Below are 20,763 nucleotides of genomic sequence, written 5' to 3'. Positions count from 1 at the left end.
TGGTGGACCGTAGCTGGCGGGTGGGCGTGTAGAAGGTCAGGCGGTCGTTGAGGTACTTGGGGCCCAGGTCGTGGAGAGACTTGTGTGCGTGGGTGAGGAGCCGGAACGTGATCCTCTTGTCGATGGGGAGCCAGTGCAGGTTCCTCAGGTGGCTGGAGATGTGGCTGCGTCGGGGCACATCCAGGATGAGTCGGGCGGAGGCATTCTGGATGCGCTGGAGTCTTTTCTGTAGCTTGGCTGTGGTTCCGGCGTAGAGGGTGTTTCCGTAGTCCAGTCGGCTGGTGACGAGTGCCTGGGTGACAGTCTTCCTGGTCTCGGTCGGGATCCAGCGGAAGATCTTGCGAAGCATACGCAGGGTGTTGAAACACGATGAGGAGACGGCGTTGACTTGTCTGGTCATCGAGAGGGAGGGGTCCAGGATGAAGCCCAGGTTGCGTGCGTGGTCGGTTGGCTTGGGTGCGGTGCCCAGGGCTGGGGGCCACCAGGAGTCGTCCCAGGCGGAGGGCGAAGATCCCAGGATGAGGACTTCCGTCTTGTCCGAGTTCAGTTTCAGGCGGCTGTCCTTTATCCACTCGGCGATGTCTTTCATCCCTTCGTGTAGGCATGTTCTGGCGGTGTCGGGGTCTCTGGTGAGGGAGAGGATCAGCTGGGTGTCGTCGGCGTAAGAGATGATGTTGAGGTTGTGCTGGCGTGCAATGGCTGCGAGAGGTTTCATGTAGATGTTGAAGAGGGTGGGGCTGAGTGAAGATCCTTGCGGGACGCCGCAGATGACTTCGGTGGCCTCGGAGCGAAACGGGGGGAGGCGGACTCTTTGTGTTCTTCCGGCGAGGAACGAGATGATCCACTCCAGTGCCTTCTCTTGGATACTGATGTTGCTGAGGCGCTGGACTAGGGTGCGGTGGCAGACCGTGTCGAACGCAGCGGAGAGGTGTATTATATTAGGAAATTAGCAAAAGCTTTTTCTCAACAATCCGTGCACGCATCTGTGCACACTATTCCCTGTCTTTTGCATATACATTGCAGAGTCGCACATTGACTCTTGATACAGCCACATTTCACAAATTTTAATAAATGATCTGGTGCTGGTGCTTTACTCATTCTAATGGGAGCCAATCTTCCATCTTTCACTTCAAATAACCACTGTAATGGATCCATATGAATACCCATTCACTGCTGCACCCGATGATATACTCTTAGCAAATGAAATTTGCAGGCATCCTCTGTAGGAGGCAAGACTTACGGTTTCACATGTATTGTTGATTTTGTTGCCTTTGAAGTGAAAGTTCGAAGTCTCATATCATGTAGTGTGCTATTTCCTGTTAATCCTACATACAACGATATAATAGCATTAAGACCAGCATTTTCAATTTCTTCTGTTGATTTTTGTGAAGTTTTGGAATAAGGCAGCACTTTCTTTGAAGCTGCCTGATTTTCTTAGCAACTTTATGGAGTCACGTTTTCCTAATCCAAATGGTTTGGAGGTGGTATCACATCTTAATACGGCGTGAGCAAATAAGATGTGAGAGCAGACGTCATTACCAAAAGCTTTTGCTAATTTCCTAATATAATACACAGTTATGTTTTTGGAACATTTCTTAGGTTCTGGGCAAAGGAAAATATCAAATTGATTTTCTTGAAAATGATGAAGGAGTAGTATGAGAAGATCGTGTCCACGCCAACAATGGCTGTAGGATGAGTTCTGGCCGACGCAATAGCCTCCAAAACAACCATGAAGTCTGCATCACTATGAGCTTGCTTTGTTTTACACCCAGCTTCTTGTAACTTTTGCGTTAATTGAGCAATGAAGGCTTGTTTATTTTCATTATTACTCAGAAATAATTGTTTCTGGATGGCGATGGAGGTAGAAGTTATGAAATTTACTTTAGGTCCTACAATACCTCGGTTTCTTTATAGATGGGCTTCTGATTTTGTAGAAAACGTATCTCCATATCCGTCGAATACTATTATTGCCTGGCCATACTTTGTTAGCACATATCTCTCATAGGCACAAAGCAGCTCATGGAATGTCTGATTCGGACTCCAAGGAAGTCGATGTAGTAACCACCCACCATCAATGACGAACTGTATATTTTCGGGCATGTTAGCAACGGCTGGTACTTGCTCTTTAATATAATTGGCAAGCTGCGACTTCCCAGATTCCCTAATAAGTCAGTCATAAGCTTTTATTCGATATGCAAGATATCTTATAAGCACATTTACAATACAATCATTACAGTGTACAAAAAGAACATTGCTTTAAGAAGTCAGTATGAGAACTCGTTTAAAAAGGATAAAAGGACATAAAGTGCCCATTAATAAATTAGCTAAAAAGAGAATTAAACCGCTACTGACAATCTCTTACAACGAATAAGCCAAAACTGTTTTAAAAATTTTGCTGTTCCACACACAATAGGGGGGGAAGTGTCCGTAGTTAAAATACGCAAGGCTACTAGGTGGCTACGAGTACCCATATTTCGGAAGAGAGGTTTCAACCAAAAACTCCTGGGCCTTGCATAGTCCGGGCATTCAAATAGGACATGCGCAATAGACTCAACCCTATTTGGGCAACATGCACAATTAGGGGAAGAACGGGCCGGTGATGTCCAATTCGAAACCACAGCACCTAGCGGGAGAGATCCAACTCTAAACTTAAAATAAAGGGCTCGGTCAAAGGGGAGGGTGATCAGGTCCAGGTAGGGTTCAAAGGCCACAATGTCTTTGATTTGTAGGAAGGAGACAGTGGACTTACAGTGGTTCGAATCCATAATTAGGCGCTCCGCCGTCCATTTCCAGAAAAGCGCCTTAACAACTTCTTTTGGAGGGGCTGAACGTGATGACCAACAGTCCCCAAGTCCGATCTTCTCCAGAAGCTTTTTAGTTTCTCTTAACCATCTGATCTTAGCCCAACCCCCCAGACTCATTATTTCCCCCAGACCATCAGCGTAGGATTTTAGTTCTTCACTCCTCCAGATTCGTGTCCATAGCAGGAGCGGGCGAAGCTGGGCCTGATCTTTGATGTTTTTACAGCCCATATCCAACAACACTGGTACAGTTGGTGTGCTCAGTGGAATAGAAATAATGGATTTTAGTAGCTTGCTCTCCGCTATCCCTAGGGCATCCAAACGGCAGTGGCCCCACTGTTCTGCCCCATACAAGGCTGATGTCACTACTTTGGCCTTGTAAATATCAATTACTGGGGTAAGTGATCTCCTAGGTGAGGCCCGGAACTCCCTCATGAGTGCTCCTCCTACTCTCCTACGATTGAGGACCATTTTGTGGATATGATTTGCCCAAGACATCCTATCCGTAATCCGAATACCAAGGTAATCGAATTCGGGTACTTTCTCTAAGGCAACCGAGTTGAGTGTAGGTGGGCGGCCCAGTTTCCTAGGTGGATTTAGGACTAGGTATTTTGTTTTGTCCACATTTATTATTAAACCATTGTGCAACACAAAACTCCTGAAAACGCGCTAGTAATTTCTGCAGGCCTTGGGGGGTCTTCGAGATCAGAAGCGTATCGTCCGCAAAAAGCAAAGTGGGGATACGGACTCCTCCGAGACAGGGGGCGTCGGCTGGTTCTTGTTGAAGTTGTTTTACCACCCCATTCAGATATAGTGAGAATAGGGTGGGCGCCAAGACGCAGCCCTGTCTTACGCCCCTGGACACTGGTATCTTCTCGGTGAGCTCTCCGTTTTTACCCCAACGGACCTGTGCAAAGGTATGGGCATGGAGGCTAATGAGGAGGGACAAGATGTAAGGGGGTAATCCCAACTCATTAAGCACCCTCCAAAGCTCTTCCCGGGGGACTAGGTCAAAGGCAGTCTTCAGGTCTATAAAGGCCAAGTAAAGACTACCCTTGCCCAGTTCCACCACCTTCCACCCCAGTAGTGCCAACCTAAACACCTGCTCTATTGTCCCCATACCAGCCCGGAAACCTGCCTGAAAGTCTGATAGGATTTTATTCTCCTCCACCCAATGTAAAATCCTTCCAAGGATAGCTTTACCAGCTATCTTTTGGGTGGAGTCTATCAGACTTATGGGGCGGTAGTTCCCCGGGGTTTCCCTACACCCTTTTTTGTAAATCGGGACCACCACCGCCCCTTTCCAGGATTCTGGCACTGCCCTTCCCATCATGATGTCGTTTAGGAGAGGGGCAATGACCCTTCCCCATTCTGCTGGGTATGCCTTCATAAGGTCCCCCGGAAGGCCGTCTGGGCCCGCTGCCTTGCGAGGCGCTACCCACCCTATAACCCCCTCAATCTCTAAAGGAGTGAAGAGATCATAGGCGTGAGGTTCAATTGCTAGTGTGAGGTCCACCCCAACATTTAGTTCCCCATCTGGAGGGAGGTATAGAGTCCCGAAGTGTTTTACCCAGTTTTGAGGCGGGATGTTGCAGGGTCTCACAGATGCATCGGGTTTATTCCGTGTGCCTATGAGATTCCAAAAGGCCCTTGAATCCCTAACTTTACTAGCCTGGAGCAGGTCTTCCCAGAATTTATCTTCCCACTCCCCCCTAGCAAATTTAAGGGACTTATTGTAGGCCTTCCTTGCTTCCTGTATCACACCTCGGGATTTATATTTAACTGCCTCAACTAACTTTGCCTTATGAACCCTACATGTATGGGTATACCAACCAACAACAGGTTTTTTAAATTCTTTGTTGCCCGACTTGTTGGGGTGTGAGGTAAAAACGCTAGATAAGGCTTCTACCAGGGAGACAAAAAGCCCACTCACTCTACCCACCCCTTCTAGGGAGGTTCCGACATTTGTTACCGCATGATTTAAGAGGGTTTGAATTTCCACTAACTTTATCTCGGAGAGGACCAATTTCACCCATTTTATACGTCTACCACAAGGGGAGACTTCCGAATCATCCGGGGGTGCAGCTACCTGGTTAATGTTGTCCTTCCTAAAAGGGCGCCACCACTGGACCATGCTTAAAGAGAGTGAATTGTGGTCACTTTCAGTTGTGGGGACCACCTGCATGTCCCTTACGTAAGACCATAGACACACATCTATTAGGAAATAATCTAACCTAGAGGTGTGTCCTGGTCTGTTGTACGTGTGGGCACCCCCCCTATCCGAGGATGTCCTCCCGTTTGCTGCCCTTAAGTTAAATTCGAGGCTCAGGGAGTATATCTGGAGCGCCACTTCTGTCCATCTTCTAATCGGTGGTATTTCCAATACCGGGATCCCCAACCTGATATCCTCCTCGTCTTGGTCGAGGGAAACGTCCGAGCCCAAGGGCTCGAACGTACAATTCATATCGCCCGCAACCAATGTACTTGTCTTATATGGGGTGTTTTTTAGCAAGGTCTCAAGGAGAGATATTATGGGAGACTTTCTCCCGCCCTTGGTTCCCCGGGCATAAACATTGTAAACATTTAAGACAATTCTTCCCCTTTGATCTATTAGGGTGATGTTTTGTATGTCCGGGCAACCTGTGGGAAACTCCACTACTCTGCAGTCTAAGGAGGCTGCGACCCAAATGAGAAGGCCACCCGAAGGTCGCCCTCTCCCTGTTTCCGAGACTTGCGCAGGGGAGAAATAGGAGGAAAATCCCACCCTATGGACCGGCGCCAAGCTCCATGTCTCTTGGAAAAGGCACAGGGAGTGCTCATCAACCCACGCAGTGAAATCCGGTAGAGCCAGTTTTCTTGCGATCCCTGCGACATTCCAGCTGCAAACCTTAAAGACTAGGTCCGTCACAGCTGAAGTGTCGCTGGGCGCTAGAATGCCCCTGTCTGTGGTCCTCCTCGAAGGTAACTGAGGGGAGCAGGGATCATGGGGGATGGCTATAGAGGCTACTATCCCACTCACAAAATTTGTTTGGGAGGGTAATACTCCTGCTGGCTCTACTCTACTCTCGATTTCCAGTCAGTGAGGCCCTGGTACCCACAATTGGTTCTCCCTCATACCCCCTGTGACCCCAGCCCAATGTTGACCAAAAGCAGGGGAACTTAAACTTCCTCCAGTTAGGACAACACTTTGCCTGGGGTAAAAATAAGAAAGATCTACCACTTTAACCCCCGGAACCCCCATGCTTTTAATAGGAGTACAAATCGAGGGCACTACTCTTGGGTCTTGAAAATTTATAATTATACAATCCCCCTCCTGAGTTTTTTTCCCCTGCCCCACCCAACCCACTCTGCGGACACTTAGAATGATACCATCCACCCCCAAAGGGATTGGCTTGTTTGCCTTCAGCCAATGGATACACTTGTTTTTGATTGATTGGTGGTTTTCCAACTGGCCTTCCTTTAAAGGGGGCACGTTAACCATAACAACAACAAAAGGTTGACAGTCTGGTGGAAGGTTTACTGGAGGGATCCGTCGTACTGGATTACTAGCGACCGGTGAAGAGGTAGGTGGGGCAATAGGTTGAGATACAGATCTAGGGGCTTTCCCTGACGCTAACCCGCTGAGTTTAATACGTGCGCCTAATTTTTCGGAGTCTTCCCTTTTGCCACTAGCTATCTGTGGCTGCTTTTGTGGAGGCGGATTAGGCTTATTTTTATCAGACTCTAAGTGTGTTGATAGCCCCTTGTGTTTTGACCCTGCTTTGGGACGGGGAGGAGATTTAGGAGCTGGGATTAATGGACTATTTGGTACAACTTTATTTAGACATATTAGGGGCTTAGGGACTCTCTGGGATGGTGGCTCGTTCCCCTTTGCACCCATGTCCTTGTTTTCACTCACTCTAGTTATCTGTTTAAATGTGGTTTTGAGTGAGTGGAACCCGTCCAGGGTTGATTGCTCTAATTTGTCTATCCTCTCCCCTAGACCCTTGACCTGAGTTAGTAGTGGTTTCAAAAGACTATATACTTTCTCTAAGATATTTTCAGCTGTTAATGGGTCAGTGTGCTTAGGAACCTTTGCAGTGTTAGCGTCTGAGTGTAGCCCCTTAGAAGAGATCAGAACGTCCCCTTCTATGTCCGCTTCATTCTCTACCGACCTACCCCTTATGTTTCTCTTACCCGATCCAGAAGGCTTCCTTACTCTTTGATAAAGGGCAGCCTGTCTCACTAGCCTACCCTTTTTACGTTTTCGTGACTTTTTACTTAAGGGCCTATTCTCCTGACTAGTCTCGGGAGTTTGGCTGTTGGGGTAAACCCTAACTGGCTCCCCTTCTAATATAACTAAGGAGGGGGTGGGCGATTTTGGGGACAGAGGATCACTGGTGGCTTTGTGTGAAAGATTAGGTGATAATGGTGAAGACAGCTTGCTAAGTCCACCGTCTTCCTCAGTAACTATAGGTATAAGTTCGACCAAATTTTCCAGCCTATCTATATTTTGCTCTATACCAGCCAACTGAGGGGGGTATGTGGAAACACCAGTCACAGTAGGTGGGGAGACAGATTGAACCTGGACACTAGACGGTGTAAGCGACTGGTCAGTAGCCCCCAAGGATGAACGTCTTGCGGGGAGGTACACCTCGGATAAACGCCGCTCAGATATGGCGATCTCCTTTTCAATCACCGCCGCCACCCTGGTGATGAAACGGTCCATAGATCCTATAACAGGGCTCGCGGCATTTGACCCCCTTTCGGCTTCACTCCTAAGAAGCTTCCCAGAGCGGGTAGACATAATTGCGAAGAACAGCACAGGGACTCACACTAGGCGTATATACTCACTGCTGCTGCAAAGGAAAGGGACGTGGCCCAGCCCAGCCTTGACAGCCCCTGACTGCCACAGACTGCCCGCCCTTTGCTCGGGCTTCGCTCGGCGTCCCGCTCGCGTCCCGCGGAGCGCCAGGCGGAGCGTGAAATAGGAGAGTGTTTCAGGCGGGGGGCGTGGCTGGTGGTGGGCGCGTCCGCTAGCGCACCTGTGAGAGCAGGGACTCCTGGATCTTCGAGTCCCTGCTGGAGCACCAACGCAAACTCGGTTTTTCCCCCAGCGCCTCCTGGAGCCCAGCGCTCGAAAAACAGCTTTCACCCTTCTGAGCCGCGAAGCGGCACCCGCGGAGCGGGTGCGGCGAGGGGCAGCGGCAGGAACACAGGAGTCGGTCCCAGGGTCAGCGGGACGGTCAGAAGCTCCACAAACGCCACAAACACCACTGCAGCTCTCAGGTGGGTCCCGGGAAGCTCTGGAGACACGCGCCTTTACTGGCTGACCAGGCGGGGGCGTGGCTGGTGGTGGGCGCGTCCGCTAGCGCACCTGTGAGAGCAGGGACTCCTTGATCTTCGAGTCCCTGCTGGAGCACCAACGCAAACTCGGTTTTTCCCCCAGCGCCTCCTGGAGCCCAGCGCTCGAAAAACAGCTTTCACCCTCCTGAGCCGCGAAGCGGCACCCGCGGAGCGGGTGCGGCGAGGGGCAGCGGCAGGAACACAGGAGTCGGTCCCAGGGTCAGCGGGACGGTCAGAAGCTCCACAAACGCCACAAACACCACTGCAGCTCTCAGGTAAGTCCATGCTTATTGAATAAACTAGCTGGGTATGAGCAAATCTCATAACGGAACACCTACTGCAAATCCACGGCACTAGTCTGAGCACAAAGCAACAAGCGCTGAAACAATAGTTCAGGATCCATAACAAAGGTTTCTTTTTCAATTTAACAGATTGAAATGATTTTATTACCTTCACCTGGTTGCTTTTTCTGAAAGAGAACTCAGAGACTCTTTTGTCCGTTATCTCATTAAGAATTCTATTTCCAATTTCTTCTGCAAGTTCAGGATTAACATCACTGTCATGAGTAACACCGTTAGAATCACTAGCAGACACGCAGCCTGCGACGACCTTAGGAGAGTTTTCCGGCACCGGCTTCTTCCATTTCCAGGAGAAGTCCATCGGCCAATCCTGGGCTGTACTAATCGTGTTTATCATGCCCCACCCTCCCTAACCTGCAAAGCGACCGTGAATCATTTGAAAATCGCCATTCGTTTTTGCTCAGAAAAATAACGCCGGTCTGCAAACAGTTTTTGTTCCTCACTCCTACTGAGCAGAGATGCTAACGCCCCTCCGTAGCTATTTATGTTTTTTAAAAATCAATGAAGAGAGACACTTGAAGCCATAGTACATCTTTACTTGAATCCTGAATAGGCTACTTTATGCAATAGACGGCTACCTGATGAAAGGCGTGTATGCCGAAACGCGCGTTGTAGACAACTGCCGCACTGCCTGAATCAACGCACCGTCCATTAATCGGATTTGTATATATTGACTGTTAAAATGTAACCTATGAAATGATTGAATGTGAAATGTATATGTAACCTCATATATTGAAAAGAAATATGGAACATAATAATTATATTCGAAAATAAATCAATAAATATATCACTATATCCTTTTCCAGAGTTTATATTGTGGTTATAGGGTGTCCTATTGAGATAACTATATATTTCTCTAGCAAGACTGGTATTTGTGTCCAAATATATTTTGATAGATATCCTTCCCTAGCTATAATTTCCTTACATAAGTAACTCCAGTGACAATGTTACGCAGGTTGCTGTCTCGCTCAAAAACTTTGAGCTGTTCTACATGTACCAGTACTTTCTGTGTATCTCCTTTATCGCGTTCAATTCTTGAACTGGTCATAGTAACATGTTCCTCACTTGCTGCATGCTTCACTGAAGCAAAGTCCTGCATGCATTCATTCAAATGGGCGCAAATAGGGCATGACATAACCCAGACAAGCTGCTGCTGTTCTGTCATACCTTGTCATACCTTTTCCATGGGTCATTCCGCCGAATCCTTTTATATTCTTCATTAGAACGTGTTCAATTACCAAATCAGTGGAAAGGCAACCCAAAACCTATCACTTCTTCGGACAAAATGCTGACCATTTGTAAATGCCGTGTATACATCAGGAGCTTCAAATTCAAGCTCAACCATTCTCTCATAATACAGTCGTGCAGAACTGGCATATACATTATGGCCACATGCTGCAAAAAAAGGTAGCATCTCCTTTACCATTGCAAGATGTAGGTGCCAATTTCCTGTTCTTTCAGCTTTTAAGAATTGCTTCAGGTTGTTGACCATTTCCAAATATTGCAACCAAAGTCGAGGAGTCCTCTAAAATTTAAGTTCATCTTTGGCCTTCAGCAGTTTGGTTGCAATTTCGACAACAGCATTATGTGTTTACTGGGGGTGTTTGATTTGCTCTAACGCTCCGTCCATCATCCCCTTTGGTATCGATTTGTTCGCCCTATGTTGGCAGGGTATGCTCAGACGTGAGTCCCTTGCTCACTTTGCCACTGGATTCAAGCTAGCCTGGCTGATGACGGCTGATTAGTCAGAAACCGGTCCCAGGATGCTTGTTTCCGGTCCAGGGAAGACATGGCTTGGCAGTTCGGGCTGGACTGTTCCCATGAGGCGCAGGGTCAGACTGATTTGCATATGGCCATGTCTGAACTGGGGTGGTGGAGTGAGCTAAAGAATGATGAAGGATTAAACCCAGATCAGTTGACTGGGGGTGAGTGTTTGATTTGCTCTAACGCTCCGTCCATCATCCCCTTTGGTATCTCCATGTATCTATATGCCTGCATATATTAACTGTTTTAGCACTATGGTAGTATTCGGCCTTCTATTTACTCTATAAGTGCTTATAACTGCATACATCTGTTTCTGTCTAATGGTTGTTGCAGCACATATATTTTATACTAAAATGATGCTGGTTCAATAAAAGCTTATTGAAAACGTCCCCACTGTTTATTCTGTATATCTCTCTGAGAGTAAGTGAGCACAAGTAACTGAGCGAACAATACTGTACTGTTTCCACAATCCCTGAGGGGTCAGGGTTGTCATGTTCGAGAGTTGTCAGAAACTATTTGCTCCTTGGTAAGAGGGGCTCATAGTGGCACTGTGAGCTAGCTGGTCTACAGACTAACATATCCTTTGGGGGTGCCCGGTATCAGTCTGGACACCAATCCCTTAGTTTATGTTATCTAAACGCACAGATCCTATATAGATTTGTAGGAACTACATGACAAGATGGTGGAAATTGACACTCATTTGTGGGAACCAAAAGACTATTATGTATAGAAAAAATCTGAAAGGACGAGGAAGAGAAAAAATGAGAAACCGTTACAGAGAGAAAGATGGGATGAAAAAGAACCAGCAGGAGCGAGGCAGCAAAAAGAAACATAGGGGTGGTAGAAGAAAGAGGCATGAGGTTGAAACAACGCAAGGCACAGTTGGTATTCAGCAAAATCAGTATTCGATAGTGCCAGTGATTGCTACTATGAAAAACTTTAGGCCCAGGCACTTATGGTTTTAAAATGTAAGCATAAATTCAAACTACAATGCATCAATTTGTTAAACAAGCATTTGAAATGCAATCAGTTTCGCCTTTGGGACCTTATATGTATATAGCTATGCAGCACATTTGCCTGGGTGCTGAAACATCTACTGTTCTTTAACATGCAGGGAAAGTAAGCACCGAACTGCGTGACATGCCAGGTATGGGAACACACAGAGAGAAATATTGCCTTTCAGCAGGAAATGGTATCATCCAAAGATCTGTTTTTAATATAAAATCAGGGCCTTCGGTGGTCATATCACTGAAAATACAAGATTTGAAAAAAATATTATTGTCTACAGGTGCTCGTGGAAGAAAATTTCCCTGGACTGGAATATAGAGAATGCTAAAGTGATCTGGTATTTAACTGACCTCTGCTGATCGTTTTCTATCAAGACAGTTAAATAGAGGCAGTTGAACAGAAAAAAAAAGGCCCTAAGCGGAAGCAGACAAGTCCTAGGGCTGATCTCCAGAGCCCACAAAGTACATACACATATAAGTATATACTAAAGTATATTAGTAAAAGTATATACTATAGTATATACAAGAGGTCTCGAATGCTTGTCCTAATGAAAAAAAAGGGTGCCCTGGAGACACAGAGTTGTTTAGTCACACTAAGCTTAGCCTAACTGAGACTCTCTCAAACGTTTACTGCACTCCCAGACCTGACCAGCATCATGCTCAAAAATACCATAGATTTAAAAAATAAATGTACCTAAGCCCCGCCCCCTAAAGCATCTGTTCGACAGTTTCGCGCCCTTACATAACTTTACATCTTAAAAGAAACACAGTGCATTACGCAGTGTCCAATTATGAACTCTCACGGGATTCCTTACAGCCGGTTACTCTCGGCCACTGACGTAAGGCGGACAATGCAGAAATCATCCGAGTGAGGCGGACACGTCCCTCGGGGCCAGGAGCATTCAAGCAAGCGAGCTAGAACCCCTTGGCGGTCTGAATTACAATTTTATCTGGAGCATTTCTGAAAAACATATATTATTTCTCTCACTTTAATGAACCCGGTGGGATGATGGCACGGGGAGCGCTTCATTCCGATTGATTTATTAATAGGCCGACCTCACAGAACAGTAAAAAGAAACACACACACACACAGACTCGCGTTTAGCACATGTTCACAGCACAGTCTCTGACCGTGTCTTTTCAGGGGTCCCCTGTCAATCAAAGGCAGACTTGATGCTTCAAGTGCTCGATGACTAGAGTCCCTCCACCCACTGGTCTGTCTTTACTGGGCTCAGGGGCGCAACGCCCATTGGGCTCAAAGGGCTTCAGCCCCCCCCCACCACCACCTCCCCCCCGTCGTGTGTCAGCCCGGCTGAGACAGCTTCCTGGACACACCGTTTTTGCGCTGCTGTGGGCTGGCGTCCGTCTTCTTGCAGCTGCACCCGAGTACTTCACAGGTCTTTAATAGACCATTTACTTGTGAATGAGGCTTTGTTGTTCTTCACCCCCCATTTACTTGTGAATGAGGCTTTGTTGTTCTTCACCCCTTCTTAGAGTCCCTGCAGCTCCACTCTGCCTATTTTTGGAAGAATCAGCCCTCCGGCAATGTGGCTCTAGTTGCGCCTCTGACTGGGCTCATAAAGAACCCGGCTGTGTGTCACACTTACTTAATTTCGTCCAGAGAGTTGCTTCAGAGAGTCTTATTATTAATTTCCCTCTTGCCCGTACAGACCAATACTGGCTGTACACTGTCTTTTCAGGAAGACCCTTAATTTCTGACCGCTACAGCAGTCTGCCAGGCAGTTTTATAAATGTACTGGGCATTTCCTAGTGGCATATGTTGTTATAATTCAACCAGAAAATGTTAATGAGTAAATTTAAGCTCGGTATGAGATGCATAGAAAGCATTTACAAAGATATGAACGCTGCCCCCCCCCCCCAGTGGTCCACAAACAAAGGGAGCAGGCACGCCTCACTTGCCCACAGAACCTGTCACATCAGTCCAATTAACTATGTTCCAAATTAATATTAATATACGCAAACCATGGGAACTCAGAATCGGGACACTTTGTTGACTTGTAGCTAATTTAGTCTGAACTCCACATTCTTCTTACAATCTGTTTCTAGGTAATACATTTTATACAATACTGCCAGGACATACTAAGGGAGAACTGTTAAATAGGTACCAGAGGGGACATTTCATCTATTCCAACCCATTACATGGCTGCTTCCTGAAACGCACCACTTAGTTCACTGGAAATTGAGAGAGTTGGGCTGGGGGCTGCAAGACAAATATGACAGTGAAGAAGCCGCAGATTGACCTAACTGTCCAGGCAGAGTGTTTGATAAATGTGTGGAGAGATGCTCATATAACTGCCTGAGAGAAGTCATGGACACGGACTCCGTGAGCTAACGTTCGTGGTCTCAGCCTTGGCTCTGGTGGAATGAGTGCGCCAGCCATCAGGGGGTTGCTTTTACCCCAATGCATAGCAGATCTTCATGCAGGGCACTATCTATTGTGAGATCGTCCATTTCTTCATGGCCTTCCCCTTCTTAGCGCAAACATACTCTGCAAAGAGTTGGTTGTCCGCCTGAAACTCATTGGTATGATCAAGGTAGAACAACAATTCTCTTTTTGGGTCCAGGCGGTGGAGTCTCTCCTCTTCTTAACAAGGGTGAGGAGCAGCAAAGAAGGTAGGCAAGGTGATATTTTGCCTACAAGGACCACAGTGCTATTCCCTATTCTATGGAGGGGGAGGGAACACGACGGGTTGCCTCTGGAAGTGGAGGCGTTGACCACCAAACTCTATGGGGTGGGGGGGAGCAAGGATTTGGAGCAGTCAACTCCCAGTTGAAGCTCCTTTATGAAGACGGTAGTTTTGACTGCCTCTGAGGGCAACTGAAGGCCCAAGACTTCAGCCACCCTTTGCGCCACCATTGCATATGAGGCACCCTCCTCTGTAGCCACAGTAAGGGGAGAGATAAAGGCAATGTGCAGTGAGGCATCTAACCCACTGACATCCACCAGTTCCTCACACCAGTTCTCCTCTGCACCGTCTAGGGAATGCTGGTATTCATACAGGTCATCAGAAGCCTCTCATATGTCTCCCTCTCTAGGCCTGTCGAATGAAAATGCCACTGGCTCCAACTCAGAAGGACTGGTCACGTCTGCGCAGACTATGCGGACTTGGAGCCGAATGATTCCACCTACCAGAGTACAGAAGTACTACTCGAAAATTTATGGATCCTGTCTAAGTTAAGGAATGGGGAGAGGATGTGGCCTAACGGCTATGTACGGTCGATCTCTAATCTTGGGAACTGGGTTCGAGTCTCGGTAAAGATGCTCAACGTCCTGTGATTCTGGGCAAATCACTTAATCTCCCTGTGCCTAAAAAAAATTAATGTGTCTGTCTGTAACGCAACTGGTGCTCATGTACAGAGCTCTGATACCTGATACCTTCGGGTCGAGTTCATGCTATATAAAACTCTAGAAAAAAAAGGAATCTTCAGCTAGAAGTCTCGATCTGATAAGTGTAAATTGCACGTAGGTGTAATATTCTGCCCATGAGCGTCAACTTACACCTTGTTCTCACCATCTGGTATCCAATATGGAGGGGCTAGGACATCCACACCCTAGTGGCCTTGTTTAGGCCATTACCCATTATTGGCACCAAAGGCCTGCATGGACAATTTCCAAAAACACACAGAGAGCAACCAAGCCCGCCTTCTTCATGGAGCTCTTGTGTGGAATGTTCACCTCCATGTTAAACATTAAGAAAATATAGTCAAATAGTGCGTTTTACACCCCAGTTTTCACTTAAGTTTGCTGAAATGGCACTCTAAAAAGGCACTGACAAATATTCCAGTATTTTCACGGTCCAGTTAGGGGAAGGCTGGAGAGCACAAGTCAATCACTTCTGCCGGAATAATCAGCAGACCTCTTTTGCGAACAGCCACCCATAGTCTATTCATATGCTTGTAGAGCAGTGCTTCCCAAAACTTTGAGAACCACAACCTACTTTTTAGAACAACATACCCTCAGGACCTACCTAGCTTTAATGGACATGAGGCGGGCAGTTTTTCGAATGTAACTAAAACATCATGTGGTAGAGCACTGCCAATTTCAGACTACACATTTTCCATTGATATGGTCACTAAATTTGCCCAGACATACAGTTTCACTGATAAAACTTTATTGCACACCAATGATGTGTAGAAATCGAATTTCAGTGACTACTCATTTATGCATCATTTTTGTTCATGTACAATGTTGTCATCAATGGTGCCATTTCAGATGCTGCAGTGATATTATCAATGATGTCACAGAGCGTGTCATATGTGAAGTAATATGTTTGGCAATTAGCTGTGCATGGCGAGAGTATTGAGTTATAGTCATTTGAGATAACTATAACTGGTGATTTTCAGTGGTTTTATTAGTTAAAAATATTTTAACTGACATTTTCACCGGAATATAAGGTCCCTTAAACATTTCTTTTTTCAGTGAATTTCTAAGGTTTTTGTATGTAAAGTAAGTTATTATAACAATTCCTAACTATAAAGCCAGTTTAACCTTTGTTATTTTCAGTGTTTTTTTATCATATAGGGGCCGATTCCGATCTCGGTCGGTAGGGCACCCAATCGGGTTCGGCATTAGCGGATCCGATTCGGAGGCTGAAATTATGTCCGAGTCTTACAGGGGTCCGGACGTTGAAGTACGATGCGAAAAAGCGCAAAATCTCCGTCCGAATTGTTTCCGGGTCCCAACAGCTCCGTACGACTTGGTCACAAGCAAACCGTGGCGCGCAATGGAGACGTTTCACGACCGAGCTAGTACGATGCTCGATTCAGACAGCCGGATCGAGTTGGAGCGTCCGGCTCGCAATAGCTCCCGGAGTCGGACTTCGGGAGTCCGCGTCGGACCCCCTGTTAACCGCAACCTTACGAGTCGTACACAGGGGGAGACCCGTGGGTCGCCTCAACACAGGCAAGTACGGTGCGGATGGCACCGACGCATACCCACTCTAGGGGGCACACTTGTCCGCGACGTACCCATTCAGTCAATGGGAGCCCATGTACGTGTCGTACGACCGGCTCCCATTGACTTCTATGGGAGTCCGACCGAACCCAGTCCGACAGCATACGGCCGCATCGTACTTGCTCAGTCGGACAGCAGGAGTCCGTGTCGGTCGGAAAACACCCCGGATCCAGCTCGGTCGGAGTGCTTTCTGACCCAGATCGGAATCGGCCCCATAGTGTAAGATGTCCATTGCCGTGCATGGAGTGGGCTTGGATCCATGCCTATGGCCAGACCATGCACCCAACCACATGGGCGATAAACAATGTCATTGTAAGTAAGGCAAACTTATTTTTCAAAGGTTCAAAACACTCAAATATAAAAAGCAAAGTTTGTACTGGCTTTATCAAAATGCCAGAAGATCAACATATATAAAGTAGTTCTATTGACTTTGTCAAAAACTTTTCACTAACTATAATGAAATGTATATTTTATAAATTAACACACCGCATTGCTTAATAAAAGGGTTTGTCAAACATGTTTTCATTAAAGCATTTTTTTAAACATTGAACATATCTTTGAGTCTTTCAAAAACATTTTTCAGGCCATTAGGTGCAGCCATAGAACCAACCACAAGGGGGCCCTGCACTTCAGCTGAGGAGCCTACAGCTCCAGCTCGGAATGCTTTAAAAAATATGTTAAGCTCTCCTAGGGTCATGATTTCAAAAACCCAGTAGGTGTATCGGTTTTTTTATGTTGCAAGGGGGCTGCTGCGCTCCCAGCAGACCTCCAGAACATAAAAAAAAAATACTTGGACGTGCCCAAGTGTCCACCTGGGGCCTCCAGAACATTGCTATTGTTGGGGGATGCGAAGGATCCCCAATGCGCCCACAGCCCCAGATGGCTCCCCAGCAAGCCTCCATTGTGGTGCTGGTGGAAGCTGTTTCGGTTAATTTGCTCCTCGGTGGGCGAGAGTAACATTGTCTGTGCTCCCGTCCAGATGGGAACCAAGTTGTGTTTCCTCCCTGGGAGTGTGCAGGAAGAATAATATTGGACTCTCCTGTGCAGGGAACTGTTGTGTTCTGAGGTGTTGGGTCCCGAGACACTGCTCATGCCGGGCACCAGCAGATAGGGTTCCTGGGGCCACTGCATAGCTCAGGGAGTCCAGCTGCCCGCGACCTCCTGAAAATGTAATTCTTGCTCCCAGGGGACCAGGGCCTCAATGAGGCGATGCAAATAATGAACAGGATTACCTCTATTAGGTTCAATAAGTGGGGCGGTGAGCCCTCCTCCCCATAACAAAAAACTGAATTGTCGACTTCGCCGCAGTCCACACAGAGTGGCTCATTCTGAAAATGAGTGGGAGCCTGTATTTTTTCCCTCTACGAATCCCGGACGCTGATAAAAGAAAGGATTTTGGCTCAGGGTGGGTCCCCCTATTGGAGGGATTTGGGCTCTGTGCAAAGATGCCTATATTTTACCATCTCAATTTGACTCCAGGCAAAAGAGCCTGAAATGCTCCATGCCTTAAAAAAATACCCAGACCCCAGACAGGACTTGCATAAGAAATGTAATGTAGGCATGTTGTCATTCATCTCATCAGTACCCTGCACCCTCCAAGCTCAAACCCTGCTCTTATTAAAATGATCCTTGATAGGACCATGAGTCAAAAAGCTCCTTCGCTACCAACCCGGGACTAGATCTACCAGAACTAGAACTCCACTGAGCTGTTCATCAGCAGTCTGCAGGGAGCAGAAACTAGGAGTGAAGGACACAGGTGAGATAAGAGAACCTGGGGAGGTGGAAACAAAGCTCTGTGAAGTATGAATTACTGCATGTGCAGTGCTTGCGTTTATGCATACAACCCTGTAGTGACCCTATGATGTTACTGATCCCTTCCGACAATATTATGACCCTATGACTTCCAGTGTGCTGTATTACTGTTTGCAACCTCACTGGTGTCAGCCAGGCTTTTGTGTGGCACACAGAGTATAGTGATAGGTGGCTGTCACACTAGAGTGCTGATAGAGTAAACAACCTGGACAGGCATGGAATGATTGAAGAGATCCTATACACCATTGGCCACCAGAGACCTGCTGGTCCTTACTAAGTCTCCACTATGACCCCCATTTGACACATTAGGACAGTCAAATAAGGGATGACTTAAAGACCATCCAGACAGACTTATCTATCCCTTGCATCTCAAGGACCATAAAATATCAGAATGGACCACCTCATGGTGGACTGTGAACATATAGCATACCATAGAGGGCCCTGCAGAGCTGATCAGAGCTATAAAAAATACTGCTAACTATAAACTGCGTTTCCACCTCTATTATTTCCAAATCCATCACATAATAAATAAATAAATATATAAGTGTGCTGCTAGTACAGGATGCATAGGATGATACCCACACCTCAGACATCTCACATAACATGAAACACATCCACATCTGATCAAAGCAAACATAACCGTCCAACGACACACCACACAGTTGTAACATGCTGCCCTTGTGGTCAAGCTCTTCAACTGCATACGAGTAGTAAGTGCTATGCAAATGTCATTAGTAGTTTTCTCTTTTCTGAGCAATATAGCTCTAAATCCCTGCATGAAACTCAAAATGACCACTGACGTATAATTCTCGACAGCTCTGCTCTCCTGCATGACCTACTCTCATCTTACTTCCTCTTATTCCAAATGCAGCTGCTGCGCCCCTCTGGAGGTCGGCGCCCTGAGCGGGGGACCAGCTCGCACAGGCTAATGGGCGGCCCTGCTCCTATACAGGAGGTTGAAAGGCGATGGGAGGAGTGAGGGAGGATGAACACTCTGGGCCAATGAGCGACTGCACAATGTGCCCTACTAAGCATCTGTGAACAAGCACTGTGTGTGGAGCGAAAGGATGGTCAGCTAACGGTGCTGCACCCCTATCAAATCTGAGGAGAACCAACAACAAGAACAAAGAGATGGATTCCTTATGCTGTCCTAATGAATATTTCTTTACTGAGGCCTCTTCTTACCTGAAAACAACCCCATAGAATATACAGCATTATGACTCTCTTTCTGAGAGCCGCGCAAAGCCAGCTGAAATTGTCCACACGATCAATAGTGATACTCGGGGGTATTTTGTGAGCCGAGGGCACAATATGCGCATCATTACAGTGGGTAACATCCTAATGTTTTCCCTAGCTATGGGAATCATAAACTCCGTTTTGCATACTTTACCCTCAACATTTGTGCCAGGTTTTACCAGGCAAAAATCGTGCTGTCAAACACCTGCAGGGCGAGCAATTGGCACCTGAGTCTTAAAGAATCATGATTCGGGCACAAACGCGAGTTCCCAGCAATCTAGATTGGCATGCCCCCCTATTAGAGGGTGTTTGACTCACCACAAAACTTCTCCAGGTACCAAAAATCCGTACTGTGCAATGGGGCGGGCGCAGCTTTCACTTCTACACCTCCAATCTTTGGAACTCTCTTCCTTTCGAGCTCAGAAACTCCCCCTCTCTCATCATCTTTAGGAAGGGCTTGAAGACCTGGCTATTTCAGAACTAGCCGCTAGCGCAAACCCCCTCGCTGACCATAGCCCCATGACACCCATGGGTATACGTGCGCTCTATAAATTAAAATAACATAACACAACATAACATAACTCTCTTTTTTACCTGACACTGCAGCAGAGGCAACACTTGGTTCTCCAAAGCCAAACTCATTGACGGCCACCACACGGAATTCGTAGTTCACTCCGGGCCTCAGTTTGTCCAAGCCGACGGTATAGGATGTAGCCCCCCGGGGGATGTCCTTAATGAACATATCCCACAGCCCTTCATCTGTAACAGAAGAAAAGAAACAGTTACTTTTGCACATGCATAATCATGGACATCATTTAGGGGTCGCAGCTGTGACCTCAGGCTTGCCCCTTGCGGCCCCTGGCACTGCCTTTGTGACCCCTGGCCTCAGAGGTGGCAAAATCAGTGCCAGGAACACAGTGGCATCCAGTCCATATGGGCGTCGGATGGAGCTCCACTCTCTTTTTTTTCTCTCAATTTGGGTGTTACACAAATAGTGAATAATGTTTCATTATTCACAGTGTGATAAAAAAGGAGCACAGTAGTTGGAATATGTCTTTTCCTGGCAGATGAAGTAAGTAAAAAAATTATTTGAAATGTATTTTGTGTTCGTGCATTCGGGTGAGTGTGTGTTTACTTGAGAGAGTGGGTGTAAGCTTGAATGTGTGTGTATGTGGAAGCATGTGTGTGTGAGTGAAACTGAAGGTGAAATGGCGTGTGATATCACTTCGGCTACATATGGCATTTTGGTGAATGGACATGCATGTGTATAATCCCATGGATACACACAGCCTACCCTCCTTACAAAGTCACTTAACACCTTGTGTGCTCATGACGGCTCCCGGCCGTTATGAGTCACAGTAGTCATGTGCTCATGACGACCGGGAGCCATCCGAACGTTGCAGCTCTGCCCACGAGCAGTTAATTCCCCGCCTGTGCGGGCGAATTAATCAGTGGGCGTCATGAGCACACGCCTACTGTGACTC

The 20,763-nt window shown here is 47.0% G+C and overlaps 1 protein-coding gene across 2 annotated transcripts in view; it reads right to left on the bottom strand.

The window, feature by feature from the left end:
* Window positions 1-20,763, bottom strand: part of SDK1 (sidekick cell adhesion molecule 1) — a 2,171,476-nt gene that overhangs the window by 16,035 nt on the left and 2,134,678 nt on the right. For both annotated transcript variants that reach the window (XM_078665001.1, XM_078665002.1), the window contains one exon: window positions 19,874-20,038. In XM_078665001.1, the coding sequence (XP_078521127.1) occupies window positions 19,874-20,038 (165 nt within the window). The remainder of the gene's footprint in view (window positions 1-19,873; window positions 20,039-20,763) is intronic.

This window comes from Lissotriton helveticus, chromosome 10 (assembly GCF_964261635.1).
Source record: "Lissotriton helveticus chromosome 10, aLisHel1.1, whole genome shotgun sequence".
Classification (NCBI taxonomy): domain Eukaryota; kingdom Metazoa; phylum Chordata; class Amphibia; order Caudata; family Salamandridae; genus Lissotriton; species Lissotriton helveticus.
Note: the sequence above shows the minus strand (reverse complement) of the source record. Positions and strands in the feature narration are given on the sequence as shown.